Genomic DNA, 17,319 nt, shown 5'->3' with positions numbered 1-17,319 from the left:
AATGGTAATACATCTCTTTGACATTACAAGGCAAAGGGGGAGGGAACAATACTGTTACGTGGGGTAGCAGTTACAGGACACCAGATGACAACAGGGCACAGAATAGATGTACAGTTCCTGCTTGTGTGTTTTTTTTTTTTCTTTTAAGTTCTGTGGATGCCACATGATTGGCATCTAGGATGTGCTCCAGTATGTGTGTTCTAATTAAGGACTCAGAGACACTCAGGACTTGAATTTCCTGATAAAAAATTGGCATGGCACTAACAGAAAACCGCTCTGTCACTAATGAGGTGAGGAAGTGTGGACCACTGAAATGACATTGTTCTCTGAAATGCTTAATAAGGAATAAGGAATCAAGGGCAGTGAGCCATGAAAGTTAACTCTAACTGTGCTGAACCAAACTGGGTTTCCCTGACTTATGGCCACACTTGAAACGGTGTTTCTTAAAAACTTCATTTTCTAATTTTGAAAGATAAAATTTCTTTCTTTGCCTTTTTTACAACATTAAATCATTTCCACAGAAGTAAGGCAACTATAGATAATGCAGACAAGTTCTGAGTGGTCATTCTACACTATAGATCATTGCTCCTAAACTGTCTGATTCCACCTGAAAGTTTTATTTATTCATATGAAATTTTAGCAGTGTACATTAAAACAAAGTACTTTTCCTACTAGTATCAGTCATCTAAATATTTACCTAAAATGGCAGCAACATACCATAATACCTTCAAAAATTATGATTAATTTTCTTTTATAAAAAAATAACTTTTTTTGACTTTCTCAACAATAACTTCTCCTTAGGAAAAAAGACCTGAAGAGACAGACACTTTATATTTTCAGACCTTCCCTCCCTTCAAAAACACTATTGACATGTGAACAAATTATTCTCATAAAGATTTTGTAAGAGGTGAGACAGTATTTACAATGTTCTTATTGTATAAATCATTTTCCTGATTCTGTTCACTTGTATTGACTCATACAAGTCTCCCCTGGGTTTTCTGAAATGGTCTCCTTCATTATTTCTTACAGCATAATGCTACTCCACCATATTAATTGACCATGCCTTGTTCAGTCATTTCCCAGTTTATGGGTCATTTTCAATTCCTTGCCATTACAAAAAAGAGCTACCATAAATATTTTGGTACATATGAGTCCTTCTCCTCTGAAAAGATAGGCATTTTGTTAGTAGAAATTTGTATTTACTAGTCTTTTTTTTTGGGGGGGGGTAATATAAAGCCCATAATATTTTCAAGTAACTTGACATCCTCTCTTCTTTCAGACCTTGAGAATCAATCTCTTAATTCTTTCATAATTATGCCTCTCCCAACATGGAGCTCTTATTTATTAAGTCCAGTTTTTTCTTCCAGTTTTGTTTTCCATGTAATCTTTTAGTTCCATGTCTACTTATTCATGCTGTATATCAGGAAAAAGCCCAAATGTAGTGGCTCCAGTGTCAGTGATGAATGAAATAAAAAATGTCAGTTTATTATAGGAATCTCAATTACCTATTTGTGGTCCTCCCACTGTTAACCTAAAATATTTCAAGATGATCTAGCTTAGTTTGATCTTTTGATAAATTTATATTTACATTTATTTTATTTATTATAAAATAATAATATAAATATATAATATAATTATACAAAATATAAAATTATATTAATATAATATTACATATTATATTTATATTGATAAGTTTAAGAATCTGATTTCCTCTTCATTTTCTTTTAAGTGTTTTTGAGACTATATTGCTCATAATTGTCTATTTTTTGTAATATTCTACAAACATCTTTTTATTATAAATGGATATTGTCTCTGGGCTTGACATTTATCCCTTTCATAGAGAGATCAAGTATTTGCTGACTAAAGTATTTTCTAGGGTCTTTTGCTCTCCAGGTTGTGGAGAGTAATGTGCATTGGTTAAATTTTCTTAGGAAATAATGATAGTTTATTGGTGTTTGTTCTTTTATCCATTTCTGATTATTCAATAAACTTGTTTAAATAGATCAGGCTGTAGATAACACAACTTTTGTGTTTATAATCAATTGACCTCTTATATACTCTTGAGCCATATTTTTCAGCCCTTAAAAACCTACTTCTTAATGTTGCTTTAGTTTTGAAAACGATCAGATTAAAGCCAGCTATAATAATATGGAAAAAGTCCTAAATCCTTACTGATTAGAGAAATGCCAATTAAAACAACCACCTCATACCACTAATTGATTAATTCTCTAAGTTCCTATTATCCTGTGCTCCTCAGACTTGTGCTTGCATAGTTCATATAGAATAGTATTACCAATAGCAATAATAATTCATTTGTGTTCATGTCCCAATGCTACCCCTAGTAGTTAGAATGTCAATTCCTTAGGGGTGCAGGCCATTAAAAAAGCAAAACAAAACCCAAAAAAACCCTTTATATCCCTAGATCTTAGCATAGTGTCTTACATCCAGTAAGCTTAATAAATGTTTGTTGCAGCTCAGAATTAGCAGGGACCTTATAAGAGTCTTGTCCCTACTACCTCATTTTATAGAGAAAATTGGAGACTAGGGAAGTTAAATGACTTACCTATGCTTTTGAGGATAATACATGGATAGCAGGCTAGGATTTGAGCCCAGGAACTATGACTTGAGAACTTTTTCTATTATCCCATGTTGCCTTAGATATCAAGAAGAAACTATGTGGATCCAGAAAAGAAGATCTTAGCCAGTTAAGAAGAAGTAGATAAATGTGGAAATAGAGGAAGAAAATATACAAGAATTTACTGCTGGATAAATTCCTCAAGATGTTCAATAACAAAAAGAAAGACTCTGACAATCATCAATATGTTTGCAATAGCTTTTTTTTTTCTCCAGTAGCCAGGATTTTGAAATAAAGTAGATGTCTATTAATTAAGGAATGACTAAGCAAAGTTATAGCGGAATGGAATGTTATTGTGTTGTAAGAAGCAATGAGTTTGATGAGTGCAGAAAAGTATGGAAAGATTTATACAAACTGATTCAAAGAGAAGTAGACCCAGAAAAACATTATATACAGTGGCTACAATAATTTAATGCAGAGAACCATAACAAAACAATTGAAAACAATGTTATAACACTTAAATTGCCAAATTTGGTCTCAAAGAAGAGATATGAGACTATATTTCACCCTTTCTTTGCAGAGATGTGAGACTGAATGTAGAAAACTGCCAAATTTTTTTTAACATATTGGTTGCTTTTTGCTGAACTTTTGTTCCTCTTTTAAAAATAGTTTTTGTTATAAGGGATTGTTCTCTGGGAGAAAGAGAGAGGCTACAAAGAAGAGCGTGGCTGACATAAAAACAAAAAATATCAATTAAACTGATTTCAATTAAAAATAAACATGAAAGATCATAAGACCTTAGTCAATTTGATAACCCAACAGGATATGGCATTTAAATTTTGCCTTACCCAGAGATGTCTGGAAAAAGCAATTCAAGTAGATGGAAAAATGAAAGCAGGAAAAGTTCAGAAGTTGATAGGAATAATGAAGAGTCCAACTTGGTCTGGAAAGGAGATGAGTCCCAAATATTGTAGGACCTTGAATGCCTTGGAGGTTTGGGCTTCCTCCTGTTGGCAAGGGGAGCATTGAAAGGTTTTTGAGTAGGAGAATGCGGTATTCAAAGTCACGAATTAGGAAGGTCTAACTGGCAATGGGTGTCAGTTACCCAGTTAAGGGAGTATTCTCTGTAAGACTGTTGCAATAGAAAGAGATGAGAGGCAGAGGGGATAGAGAGGAGATTAAGAGAAGTGAATATATCTCTACTTTAATAGTATCCCCACTAGCTTATTCCTTTTCCCCTCACCCCCACTAAACTCTGCTCCTCTAGCTCACATGCATGGATGACCAGAGTTCTATTCTTCTCCAGACTTTGGAGTAATCCTCCCTTCCTTAATCCCTGGGTGTGGTATCAGAACCCAAGAGAAGGACTGGGATAAACTGATAGGCAAGGGGAGCTTTAATTAGAGTCCTATGATAGAGCTGGAAGGAATCTTAGAGATCAGGTTCCCATTCTCATTTTTCCAAACTGGGAAACCAAAGCTCAAAGAGGGGAAGGGACTTACCAGCATCATAAAGGTAGTGGAAGAAGTGGGACCTAAATCCCAGTCTTAAACTTCTGCCTTTTGAAGACAGATGTGAAATTGAAAAACTCAATCAGGAAGGAGAAAGTCACTTTCTCAAAGTCAAAGTTAGTAGCAAAACCAGGATCAGAACTCAGGTCGCCTGATCGGCAAGTTATAAAGTTGGCCTTGGGACACAGGTTCAGTGAACAAAGTGATGGCAGTCAATCTTCTGCTCTGAGAAGCCTAGCAGGGACCTAATATTTTGGAGTTGGATTTGAGGCTGGGGAACAGAATCTTGACCCACAAGATACAGATGCTCAGGGTTTATTTGGAATGTTGTCTGTTGAAGTCTAGTGTCCTTGGCTTTCACTAGCTGAAGCCAGAAAGGGGACGAACAAGAAAAGACTTCCCCGCCCCTAAATCTGAGTCGATTCTTTCCTCGGTTAGAACCAGGTCCTTTCCCCAACTTGCCATTTCTCAACCTTCCTTCTCCAGGGGTAGCTCTCCAACAAGCAATTCTGTAACTTCATGGGCTGCTTTAAACCCAACAATTCTCTACCCTGATGCATCTACCACCGTTAAAGATAAGAAAACCACACAGGAGTTAAGGATAGAGGAGGAGGAGGTTTTATTTACAGACCAGAGATGGCATGGCTCTGGGAAAGCACACAAAGTACAGTCTGCTCCTCATTCAACACATTCTCTGTTCTTGATAACAGCATCCAGACTGAAGATTGCTCTGGTTCAGACTTCAACTCCAAGACCGCTGCTTAACCTGAGCCATAAAAAGCCTATTGAATTACCCTCCCCTTCTCTGCTCCCAAGCCATATATAAATACTCCCTTCTCCTATAGCACCCAGCACCCATTGCCACTGTCTGAGAATGTTTTCCCATGTGCTCTTCCTCTGCCTCACATCCAGGGTCCCTTCTGTGACAGTCTGACAGTGCAGTGACAAACTCTTCTTGTCCTCAAAAACCCTGGAGCCTTTCTCCCAAAGTTGGTCTATTTTCCCCAGAGCCAAGTACCATCAGCAGATTTTATTAGAGGGAGTTCTGATGGAGAAGCTATGACTATCTGGCCCTGGCCTCTATCAGGAAACTTTCATCCTTCCCTTTCTTGTTGGGCTTCCTCCACCCAATCTGACATAGATTCCCATTCTGTGGTTGGCTCAGGGCCCTTCTTTCCCCAGAAACAGGAGGAAATTGAGGGGACAGAGAAAGAAAGGCTATGCAATCTTAGTGGGTGGTGATGCTGCTGGGAAGAGATATTGAGAGGGACAGAGAGGATGATATACTGGTCGCTGCACCCACCTGCCTCAGGCCTGGGCTGACTGCTGGCTCACAGGTCAGGACTCACTCTGCCAGGACTCCCAGACTAGGTGTTTGTCCCAAGTCGCCCTTCCCCCAAGCCCTCTAGGTCTCCTTTGCCTCAGAGGGAGCCTGAGCCAGTCCTGTGTTGGTGCTGGGAAGAGCAGAAACAAAAATAGCTGAATGCAGTTGAAACCTGGTGAGCCCATAAATAGCTCAGTGATAAATACCCCATAACACCCCTGGGCAATAGTCAGGAGACACTGAAGCCTTGAAATCACTGCTAGCTCCTAGCAGCTCAGTAAATAAACAGAAGGCCTGCCCGACCAAAGGCCGTTCCCCACCTCCTTCATGCAACGGGGATGGATCAGGTCTCTGCCATAAGGAGTCAAAGATGGAAGTGTGGGGAGGTTGGAAAGCTTGGGGAGTTTGAGCTGGCCCAAACAGCGAAGGCGGGCCTTAGTTTAAGGCATCCAGGGAGATGCTAAACTTGGGCTTGGGTTTGGGCTTGGCCGAAGCCACGCTCCTCTTCCGCAGGGGCCCTTTGGGAGAGGCGAGTGGGAGGGAGTCCAGGAGCGTTCGGTCCTCCTCCAGCTGGCGGGCAGTGCAGGCCGGCGTGGGCACCTTGACCGTGTTGCCAAACTTAGAGTAGTCCACCGAGTAGCGGCCGTCCTCCTCAGCCACGATGGGAACGAAGCGCTGGCCCCAGAGGATCTCATCCGCCAGGTAGGAGGTTCGAGCCTGCGTCGTGATGCCCGTGGTTTCCACAACGCCTTCCAATATCACAATGACCTCCAGGTCCTGATGGTGATGCAGGTCACCGGGGGCAAGGTCATACAGGGGACTGTTGGCATCAATGATGTGGTAGATGATCAGGGGAGCCACCAGAAAGATGTTGTTGCCCCCCACGCCGTTCTCCATCGGGATGTCCACCTGGTGCAAGGGCACGACCTCGCCTTCGGGGCTCGTGGTCTTCCGGACCACCTGCATGCGGATGGTGGCGCTGATGATCATGCTTTTCCGGAGGTCCCCCACACGCAGCATGAAGCAGAGGCGGCCGTGGCGCAAGGCGATGACCGCGTGCTTGCTGAAGATGAGCGTCTCGGCCCGCCGGTGAGCTTGGGCCGTCTTCATGAAGATGCAGCCCAACATGATGGCGTTGACCATGAGCCCCACGATGTTCTGCACGATCAGCACCAGGACGGCCAGGGGACACTCCTCGGTCACCATGCGGCCCCCGAAGCCGATGGTCACCTGCACCTCGATGGAGAAAAGGAAGGCGGAGGCGAAGGAGTGGATGCTGGTGACGCACGGGATGAAGGAGGCGTCATTCTCCCCGCCCCCAGTTCGGGTGCTGTGGTCCAGGTCGCCATGGGCGAAAGCAATGAGCCACCAGGCCATGGCAAAGAGGAGCCAGCTGCAGAGGAAGGACATGGTGAAGATGAGCAACGTGTGGTGCCATTTGAGGTCCACCAGGGTGGTGAAGACATCCTGGAGGAAGCGGCCCTGCTCCCGAATGTTCTTGTGGGCTACATTGCAGTTGCCATTCTTGGCCACAAAGCGGGCTCTCCTCTCGCGGGCATGGTACCTGGGTTCTGCGGGGTCCTCTGCCAGCCGAGTCAGGACATACTCCTCGGGGATGATCCCCTTGCGGGACAACATGGCTTAGACCTTCCCCTCCTTAGCCTTCCCCCATGGGGAGGGGCGGTCCGCCAGCCCGGCCCTGCCTCCCCTCGCAGTCCCCAGCACTGACCCACCTTCTGCTCCCTTCACCCCTCCCACCCTAAGTCAGAGTTGGAAGTCAGTCACGTGGTCCAAGAGGCGCTCGCCCACGCGCCTCAGCCCCTAGGGTCCCGCGCTCACTCCCCCACTTCTGGCCGTGACTGCCATGAGGTCACTCCCGCATACTGCTGCTGCCTCAGCCATCCCCGGCGCCTCTCCATTGGTTCACATCAATCCCCGCGGCCTCAGCCTCTGAACCTATCCCCTTCCCTACCGACCCTGGCCACTCTCCCCATCTCTCAGATTGCGCCCGGCCTCCTCCAACCTTCACTCTCTCTTTACCCCGCTCCCCTTCCCGCCGGTCCCAGCCTCCTTCAGCGGAAGCCTCTGACCGCGTCCCGGGCCTCTCTCCACAGGTCTGGGGACTCCCAACCGCTTCCTCCTTCGCTTCTCCAACCACCACCCCAGCTCAGCTCCCGCCCCTTCCAGCTCAGAGCCTCCTCCTTCCCCCCTCCTCCTGAGCTCGGCACCTGCTGCTGTTCCTCTACTCGCTGCTGCGGCTCCCTAACCCCGCCCTCCGCGCCAGTGGCGTATGCCAGCCCGGCGGTCTGTCCCTCTGTCCAGCGTCCCCTGACTCCTCGGCTTGGGTCCCAGCTCCAGTCGGGGAGGTGGAAAGCTGGGGACCCTGCCGAGAGGAGAGATGGAGGAGTGGACTAGGGGAGAAAATTGGTTGGGGACAAACTGAGGGCAGAAGGGTACATGGGAGTAGGAAGTGGGTGGCAGTTGGGGGCCTAGGAGAAGACTGGGGGTAAGGTGAAGGAAGGGGAAAGGAAGGTAGGGACTGAGGGACGCTAAGGGATGAGAAGAGAGGAACTGCAGGAGGCGGGGGCGGGGTAGCGGAGGCAGAAGTGGGGATCCAAGGCTAAGGGAGCAGGAGATGCAGAATGCTGGGGTGATGGCGGAGGAATACCAGGAGTCTGCCGCGGCTGGGGGATGGGAATGGGGCTGAGGCTGAGGGAGGGAAGAGCTCAAGAAGCTGGAGGTGATGGCTGGGGACAGGCGTGGGAATAGGAGTTGCAGTAGCGAGGGAGGGTCGCCGACGACTGCTGCAGCAGCGGCGGGAGCAGCGGCGCAGGCTGAGGGCTGGGGGACGAATCGGGGTGACTGTCAGTGCGGAGTCCCAGCCCTGACTGCAGGGAGATGGGGGGAGTGGGGACCCAGAGGCCGCCAGAGGCCGCCAGAGGGAGACTCTGACCGGGGATCAGCCGCAGCCGTGAGGAAGGCGAAGGACTGGGGGTGCGGGGAGAAGGGGGGGCGCTGCAAAGATGCAGCTCCATCCCTCCCGGGTCCGCCCCTGGACCCGGGGGACGCCTGGGAAGCGTGTGTGTGTGTGTGTGTGTGTGTGTGTGTGCACGTGTATGCATGTGTGTGTATGCGTGTGTATGTGTGCATACGCATGGAGGGGGAATCAGGTTTGTTTGTTTTGGGGGGAGGAGAGAGGCGGAGGAAGTCCCAGACGCTGGCAGCTCCCAACCACTTACCTGCTCCCGCTCTCCTCCCAGCTGCCAGGCCAAATACGTAAAGGCTGAGGGAAAGCAGGCAGCCGCTATTTCTGTATTTCATAGCTTTGAGGGGGAGGGGATGCCTTTCATAGATTCACAAAACTTGACCTGCAAATGCTCTTAAAGATCGTTTTTTCCCTTTTCAGATTGGGAAACTGAGGCCCAAGGAAGAGAAAAAAACAGCACACCGTCATGGTGTTTTTGGTGGCAGAACCAGGATGCAGGCTTCCTGAGGCCCTTTCACCGGAATATATTCAGCTAGTTCTCCCCAGTTCCTAGATTCAGGACACTCTTGCGGCATATACCTCTTTGCTTTTCCCCTTAGAATGTAAGCTTTGCAGGAACGCCTTTCTTTAAATAAACCTGGAGTATAGATTTGGAGTAGAAAAGAATCCAAAACGTCATGTGGTTCAATTCCCTTCATTTTGCATCCCAAAGTATAAACAAGGAAGGCATACTCTTTACAGAAAGATTTTTTACTTAAAAAAATGAATCATAATAGGTTATATTAACAATAATTCTTTCAAATGCTGAATCCCAATGAAATTGTAATAGATTCAATTTTCAAAAATTCAATTTTCTTCAATATTTCAGAGATCTGAAGGCAGCTACATGACCCAGTGTGTTGGACTGAAAGAATGGAGATGTGAGTCTGTGTAAACATAATTTTCTCCACTGAGAGGAAGGTAGTGCAAATAAGTAGCTAGGTGGTGGTGTGCTGGATTTGGAGTCAGGAAGACTCAAGTCCAGTCTCAGACATTATTAGCTGTGTAACCATGGGCAAGTTATTGTGTGCCTCAGTTTCTTTCTCTATAAAATGGGGATAGCACCTACCTCCCAAGGTTGCTGTGAAGAGTAGTCTCCAAAGTGCCATTATTATCTGTAAATTTTTTTACATGTATACTCACAGTAGGACTCATTAGAAAGTTGTTCTATATCCCAATTCATTACACTGTGGGCAGAATGGTGATGAGCCTGCCCAGGCATTGCCAGGTTGGTATTCAGACAGCAAACATAGAGCCTGTTATCAGGTCTGAGTTGAGACTCTCCATCTTGATAATTACTTCCAGAATTTGCCCTCACCTGGCATTGTCTTTGAAAACCCAGGACCATCTCAGTGAGGATGAGATTTTAGGAGAGTAGTATGTAAATCCAATTTACACGATAATATCATTTATAATATATCAATACAGCACATTTATACTTGACTTTCTCAGAGTATAAGGAAAACCACAGAATCAAGAGCCCTTGTTCTAATCTTTTGGAGAAGAATATAGCATACCATTTCAGTGTCTTTGCTGAGAAAACCCCAAATGGGGTCATGAAGGGTCTGACATGATTGTAAATGACTCGACAGCAAAAACTCTAGTCTAATTGTTTGAAATCCATATGCTTTTATTTATTTATTCTTTTATGTATGTATGTATTTTGTTAAGGCAATCAGAGTTAAGTGAATTGCCCAGGATCACCCAGCTAGTAAATATCTGAAGCTGGATTTGAATTAAGGTCCTGCTGATTCCAGGATCTGTGTTCTATTTACTGGACCACTTAGTTGCCTCCATATGCTTTTATTTTGAATCTGTGCAATAAAGAATAGAATCCTAAATTATTTCCAACTCAATCTCTGCTTTTCTTTGCCTAGTTTCATTTCAAAGCTGCCGACATTATAGTTTCTTCACATTGTTTTAGGGTCCTCTCTGTCCACAACTGAAAATGTTAAATTCCCTCTGAGGTTTTCATTGGTCTATTAAACTTGCCTCCAGAGGCTTCACTTCTCATGACTCATCATGCTATGGAGAACTTCACAAAATCATGGATCTTACTAGGGATGACCCTTCTGATCCTGGGAAAGGGACTATAGGAACTGGTATGTGTAGAATGGAAGCAAACAATATCCATTCTTATGGTATGTGATTAAGGGCCTTTGCCCTTAATGAAGATGAACATGGGAGGAATGGCCTAATTTATCTTCTGTCCTTGATTTTTCCAATTAGGTAGTCCTGGGTTTTCTTTGTGATTATAGTCCCTTTCTAAATGAGCACACACAGCAATATATACTCAGGATCTTGAACTGGGGAACTGTTCATCAGTGCTATAAAATTCAATAAGTGAGTAATCTTTCTTTCTTTCTTTTTTTTTTTCTTTTTTTAAACAACCACCTTGAAGATGAGTAAAATAGATTATAGAGAGAACTCAAAAGGTGAGAAAGTCAAAGATAATGTTCATATGGAAATTTCCACTTCCGGTATGCCCCAAGGATTAACATTGTAAAAGAGTAATGGCTTATGATTTCTCCTGCCTGGTTAGTCCCTCTATCACTACAGATCGCAGCTCCTCTCTAGATGAATCTTTGAGAAATAACATGGCTGAAAAATTCATCTCTAGGACAGTTAAGCTGGTGATAAGTTTCTATAAACTTAGCCAGATTGGTTGGTCCTTGAACAATATCTTCAGCAATAGTCATTGGAACCCTTTACAATGTCATAGAATCTTGAGCTGAAAGGATCTTTAAAGATGAAGGAGCCAGCCAAGCTCCTGATGCTATAAATGAGGAAGCCTAAGCAAGTCGAGATGAAGTGAGTCAGTTTTTTTAGCTTATAGGAAAATGTAAGCTCCTTGAGGATAAGTACTATTGCATTTTTGTCTTTCTGTCTCCAATACAGACCCGGGCATACAGCCAGGGAATAATAAATGCTTGTTGATTGGTATTACTTTTGTGAATCTACAGTCACCTCCATAAAATGAAGAGGTATCAGTAGAGGCAGTATCTCTGAAGCCAAGGTTAGCAGACCAAAGAAAACCTGGGGATGAGTTTAAGATTGTCTATTGGTCCTGTAGACAGAAACTGGACCCTAAAACATTGTGAAAAAGTTACAAGTCTGGCAGTTGAAATGAAACCAGGCAAAGGGAAGTGACAATCCAGGCAGAAATTGGAGTTGTATTTTTTATTCCACAGATTCAGAATCAAATATGTGATTTTAAATAGCTAAACTGGATCAAGGGCTCTCCATTTTGTGTGTGTGTTCGTTATGGAAATCAAATCTGTGGCAATCTAGTGAAACCTCTGGACCCCTTTTAACAACATTTTTCTTTGTAGTATTTATTATGATATTATATGTAATTCATAATACATATTAATTTAATATATTATATTTATACAAATATAATATTAAAATAATATATGCTATATTTATATTAATTTATTTTAATATGATACATTATTATATATGCATAATAATATATGCATATATATAACATATCACACATTATTGCATTATTTATTTTGTCATCATTTTAAAAGTTCATAAAATAAAATATATAGGATAACAAAGGAAACAAATTATACTGAAGTACAGTTATCAAGATATTAAAAACCAAGTTCAGAGGCCTCAGGTCTAAGAACTCCTGGCCTAGAAAGATTGCCTCCATGATTGGAATCTTTCTGCTATGTTGTGCTTTAGAGACTAGCTCACTTCATTCTATCACAGATTGATTTCTTTCAAAATGCAGGCATTAAAAAAAAAAGAAAACATTTCAAAGGCTTCAACTAGAAATCTTACTCTGATCTTTCTGTCAACCTCATTTTTCTGAGGCTATTTGCTGATAGTATATAAAGTAGTACATGGCAGAGTCTATCCAATTAGAAAGCTCCAAGGATGGGCCAAGTTATGGATGATAGGTCTTTGGTCCAAGGTCCCAAGTGCCCAAACTCATTGGTAACTTGTCACAGGGTGCTGAATTTTTCATCTACTGTGGAATTGTGATTTGTGTTGATGAAGAGAGATCCACAGTGATGTAATTACAAGTATTTGAAGTATCAAAGTGCTTAACTGGTCTACTTATTGTTAGTTTAAGAAGTATTTGTTGAATTGGATGCAAATTATAAGTCTAACAATGTACATCTTCATGCTTCTCCCTCACACATCCATATGAGTCAGATACCCAAAATGGAGACTAGAAGAGTGGGGAGGGCAGAGCCATTTCTTTTAAAATCTTTTTGTTCAGTGACCAGTCTTCTCTGATATAGATTTATTGCAATTCTCTCCCCACCCATCAACCCTGCAGGACTGGGGAACCAAGAGAACATAGAAGGTGTGCTGGGATATCCTTCATGTGTTCTCAAGATGTCCAGGGTTCAGACCAATCACTACTCACACCCCCATGGAATGGCCATTGGGGCTGGTGTTAAATAGAAAACAGATGATTTCAGCAGTATAGGAAACTTCCTTTTCCACTGCAGGTTGGCACCTTCTCTGGGACTTAAAGTCTTAGAAAGTTGCCTAGATTGTGATCTGCCCCGGGCCACATAGTCATTATATATTAGAGATTTAATTTGATTCCTGGTTTTAAGGCTGGCTCTCTCTTCATGCTTTGACACATGCAAAGCTGAGGTATTATTGCATTTCTCTAGTAAAAGGCTAGTGCTTTGGGGGATTCCATGCCTCTAGGAACTCTACCCACCAAGCAATAGGGATTCCAAATAAGGAAGAGGAATATGAAGGAGCCCCATAGGAATTCTGGGGATCTGGTAGGAAATAATTAATCTCTTTATTTACAAATGATTTACATAGCTAGAAAATCCAGGTTGGACGAAGTGGCAAAGAAGAGAAAATGGCACTTGGAGTCACTCTAGCCCAGGTCACTTGTCAGCTCGAACAAAGGATGCAAAGACACTGTCTGGGCGGCTGAGCAGCACCTCAGGCTTATCATATTCCAGTATGGCTCCACGCTTCATTACAATCACGAGGTCGGCGTTCAGGATGGTGTGCACACGGTGCTGGGGAGAGAAAGCCCAGATGGAGCCATGATGCCTCAGCAAACTAGGGGAAGCTATTGGGGAACATGCTAAGGGAAAGAAGGGCTAAAAGTATCCATAATTGTGAGAGGAAGGGGAATATGGTCAGCACTGCAAGAAAAAGGCGTGAGTGGAGGTATGAGGAAAGTGGATAAGATGGGCTCAAGGTACTTGGGCAGGGAATGAGTATTGGAGGAAGGACTGGAAGGGCATTAAATGGAGCTGAGATGAACCAGCAGAGATGAGAATCTAGAAACTGAAAGATAGAACCCATTGCTCAAGTCTCTTCCCAAATACTCAAGCTTGTACCCCATCATAGATCAGGAGTTGCTTTTGTTCCAAGGGGATGTCTCCTTCTCAAAAGGGTCAGGGTAAAATGAGGGAATTCTGTGACTGAGCTAGAGTCACAAAGCAAGGCAGAGTCTTTTTGTAAGTATATCTTTTTGTTCCTTACCCAGAAGTTAGCTAATTAATTTTGCATCAAAATTGAATGCAATGCATGTCTACATTATTTCATGAGGGCAATGGGCTACTCATTCGCCTAATAGAAAAGTCATTTAGGCTTTTGATATTTCTTGGGGCTACCTCTTTTCTATCCTATCCATGTTACCCCCACTCCCTTAGAATAACTAAATGACAAAGATGATTGAAAACTAATAATTTTCATCTATTCCCTGCTTTTGGGATAATAGCAACACAACTCTTAAATTTGGAGTCAACACACTTGAAGTCAAATCCTGCTCACACACTTAATTAGCTGCATGATTGTGAAAACACACTTAACTTATTTCAGCATCAATTTCCTTATCTGTGAAATGGGGATAATAGTAATATCTATTTTACAGGGTTGTAGTAAGGTCAAAGTGGGATCAACATTCCTACCTAAAGTCCTGTGCCAACCTTAAAGTGTTTCAAAAATGCTAACTGATTTAACAATTATATTATTATTAATTTAATAATATATGTTATTATATAATATATTAATAATTTAAAAATTATATTATTAACACATATATGAATTATTATTATTATTGCTGTTCTTATTAGATTACTCAATGGGATTAGAATCCTTTAGAATTCAGAGACATGGGAATGGTTTATCAGGGGTCAACTGAAACCTTCTAACAGTCTAAAGACCCACAAGCCAACCTCTCCCTTACCCTTGTCCTAGCCACCCTGGGGAGCCAGGGCACAGAGAAGCCTTGAAAGCATGAAGGAAGAAGAACCATGAGAAATACCAATGAGAATTGGAACATGAGTCAAAACAATGCAGGACTTGAGTTTGGACTTGAATCTAGGTTTTCAAGGCCAGACCTCTATCCATACTTAAAGGGACTTAAATATGGACTTCAATTTCATATTTAAAGGGACTCAAACTAAACTGAATCTATTGGTGTGGCAAGGTTGGGGATTAGGGGAATGGGAGGAGGAAAAGACTGTCCTGTGTATGACATGGGTAAGACAGGGAAATGGTTTTTATAGGTGACTTCTCTAAGACCCTGGCCCCATCCCTGAACCTGGTACTCCCTGGGGACCTTGCCTTCCTGAGGCTGTGTACATCATGCTTCCTTACCGCTATGGTGACGACAGTGCGATCAGCGAAGGCTGTCATCACTACCTTCTGTAAGATGTTCTCCTGTGGGAAAAGGGATGAAAGTTGCATTGATCACTCCCCTGAAAGGGCTTCGGCTGAGCAAAAAAGTGGTCCTGGCCTGGCATGAAGGCATCTAAGGGAGACAGTCTCTCATCACTACTGCCTTGATTTCCTTTCTCCCCACGTCTCTTGTCCACTATCATTCCCTCTATGGAACCATTTCTAAAGTCAATGATTTCAGAGACTGAACATGTGGAGGGAAGCTGTGACCTCTACCCTCACATTTGAGTAAAAAAGGTAGATAGATATTCAGGCACACAAAACCTGACAAATGATGAAAGGAACGATGAAAAAGGAAGAAGCAAGAAATGGTTGAAAGTTGGATTTCTACAGAAGACCTTGCATGAAGCATGTTAAAACAGCTCTTAAGCTTATAATTAAAACTCAAATTTACCTGTGCAAGCAGTGCTAAATAATGGGAGAAAAAGGCAGGAACAATTAGTAAAAAAAAAAAACCAAAAAACAAAGAAACCCCCAAACAAACCAAAATTCAAAAAACAAATGAGTCTTACTTAGGAATCCTTCCCCATCCTTTATGCAGTAAAGAAGCAATTAACCATGCAAGTAATGGGGGAGAGTTGGCAAGGAGAGTCAAAGAGAACTGAAAATTCAATAGATGTAAAAAAAAAAGATGGGAATGTTTCTATGAGCTACAGAAATTGTGCTCTATTTATGTTTCTTATAGAATCAATTATAAAAAACATATGTACAAATATCACACTGATCCCCTCTTTTAGAGGAGAATGTTAAAAGGGCTGGGGGAAGGCATCTCTACTCTGTAGATTATCCAAGTCGGAGAAGCATTCTTTAAAAAAGAGAGAAAATGATTAAAGAAGAAAACAAAGAAGGAAAAAAGTAAAAGGATCCATCCAAACAGAGGAGCTATCTGAATCTATGTCATGAGGTTGGAAGATAGAAAAAGGTGACATAGTAAAAAGATAATGAGGGAGGAAGAACTATTTATTATTATTATTATTTTTTTGGAGATGATCAATAGGTTTAAGCTTTTTTTCTGTAAAAGATAGAACTGGATTCTCAGGAAAAAGCCACTTCTTGTGCTCCATGGCATGATGAACAACAAGTAGCTTCCTGAGAGGGTTAAGGTTAGAGTGAGGACCACAGGAAGAAAGAATGAATGCTAATAAAGTGTATCGAGGTAGCCATGTATCAATTTGACATGAATAATTAAGGAATTACTGACTTCCTGAGGCATATGTATCTAGGATGCCACAGAAAAATCTTGAGATGTTAAATCTGATGACTGTTTCCTACTTCTACAGATTCACCTGGAGACAAGTGAAATAACTAGAAAATACTGTTAGGAATTATGAAGTCTTGGGCAGGGAAAGTGAAGACCACATGGGCATAAGTGGTATTGATCTCATGGCTGCCAAATGAAACAATGAGCTTTCAGAGGTAGCAAACATACAGCCCAAGCCCACAACACTCCCTGAGTCTAAATAAGATTAAAGTATAATTAGGAAATAGTTGATGAAATAATTAAAAATACAGATAATGTTATATTTTAAAACTAAGACAACATGTTGCCCACAGGAATATTTATGTATGGATTAGTTGCCTCCATTTCTATTTTTAGGTCAACATTGCTGCTTTAGAAGATTAAAAAGAAGGCATGGGAAGTGAACAGCTGGGAAGGTAATTCAGCTGGGAAAGAAGATGGTTCGAGGGAATGAGGCTTGAATTTCTGGACTTAAGCTCCAGTTATTGGAATGACAGTCCAAGGATGGAGTGCTACCAGGATGGTAGCAGTGTCAGAGGAATGGAGGGGTCATATATAAGTGATATTATAAAGGTGCAAAGAGCAAGATTTGGCAACATTTTGGAGGGATAGGGTCTGCACCTGGCATTTCAGTAATATAAGGAACTCCCTGTAAGGGAAACTACTTCTATCAATGAAGATTAGCATTAGAGTGGTCTGGAACTTTGAGAGGTTAGTGACTTGTCCAGGGTCAAATAACTAGTGTGAAGCCAGATTTAAACTGAAAGAGGAGCTGTCCAACACTGTACTGTGCTACGTAGACAAAGCAGAAAACAGGCTTTTCGAACAATAGAGCAATGACTTTCATTCCTGCAAAATTCTAGAAGACTTTAATCAAGGGAAAATGCAAAAGTCAGCAAAAGAAGCAGAAACTATCATGTGCCAATCTGGGTTCATCATTTAAACTATTTTCTGAGATAC

General features: G+C 42.4%; 2 protein-coding genes across 2 annotated transcripts in view; both read right to left on the bottom strand.

The window, feature by feature from the left end:
• Window positions 1-4,681: 4,681 nt before the first annotated feature.
• On the bottom strand, window positions 4,682-7,569 carry KCNJ11 (potassium inwardly rectifying channel subfamily J member 11). The gene has a single exon (XM_074276279.1). The coding sequence runs from the start codon at window positions 7,046-7,048 to the stop codon at window positions 5,846-5,848; it is 1,203 nt and encodes a 400-aa protein (XP_074132380.1). The 5' UTR covers window positions 7,049-7,569; the 3' UTR covers window positions 4,682-5,845.
• A 5,626-nt stretch (window positions 7,570-13,195) lies between these two features.
• ABCC8 (ATP binding cassette subfamily C member 8) overlaps window positions 13,196-17,319 on the bottom strand; it is a gene marked incomplete in the record, with an annotated part of 117,595 nt that continues 113,471 nt past the window's right edge. Inside the window, 2 exon segments of the mRNA XM_074276771.1 lie at window positions 13,196-13,447; window positions 15,039-15,101. Of these exon segments, the coding sequence (XP_074132872.1) occupies window positions 13,310-13,447; window positions 15,039-15,101 (201 nt within the window).

Source organism: Sminthopsis crassicaudata, chromosome 6 (assembly GCF_048593235.1).
Source record: "Sminthopsis crassicaudata isolate SCR6 chromosome 6, ASM4859323v1, whole genome shotgun sequence".
Classification (NCBI taxonomy): domain Eukaryota; kingdom Metazoa; phylum Chordata; class Mammalia; order Dasyuromorphia; family Dasyuridae; genus Sminthopsis; species Sminthopsis crassicaudata.
The sequence above is the reverse complement of the archived record's forward strand: the minus strand, read 5'-3'. Positions and strand labels throughout refer to the sequence as shown.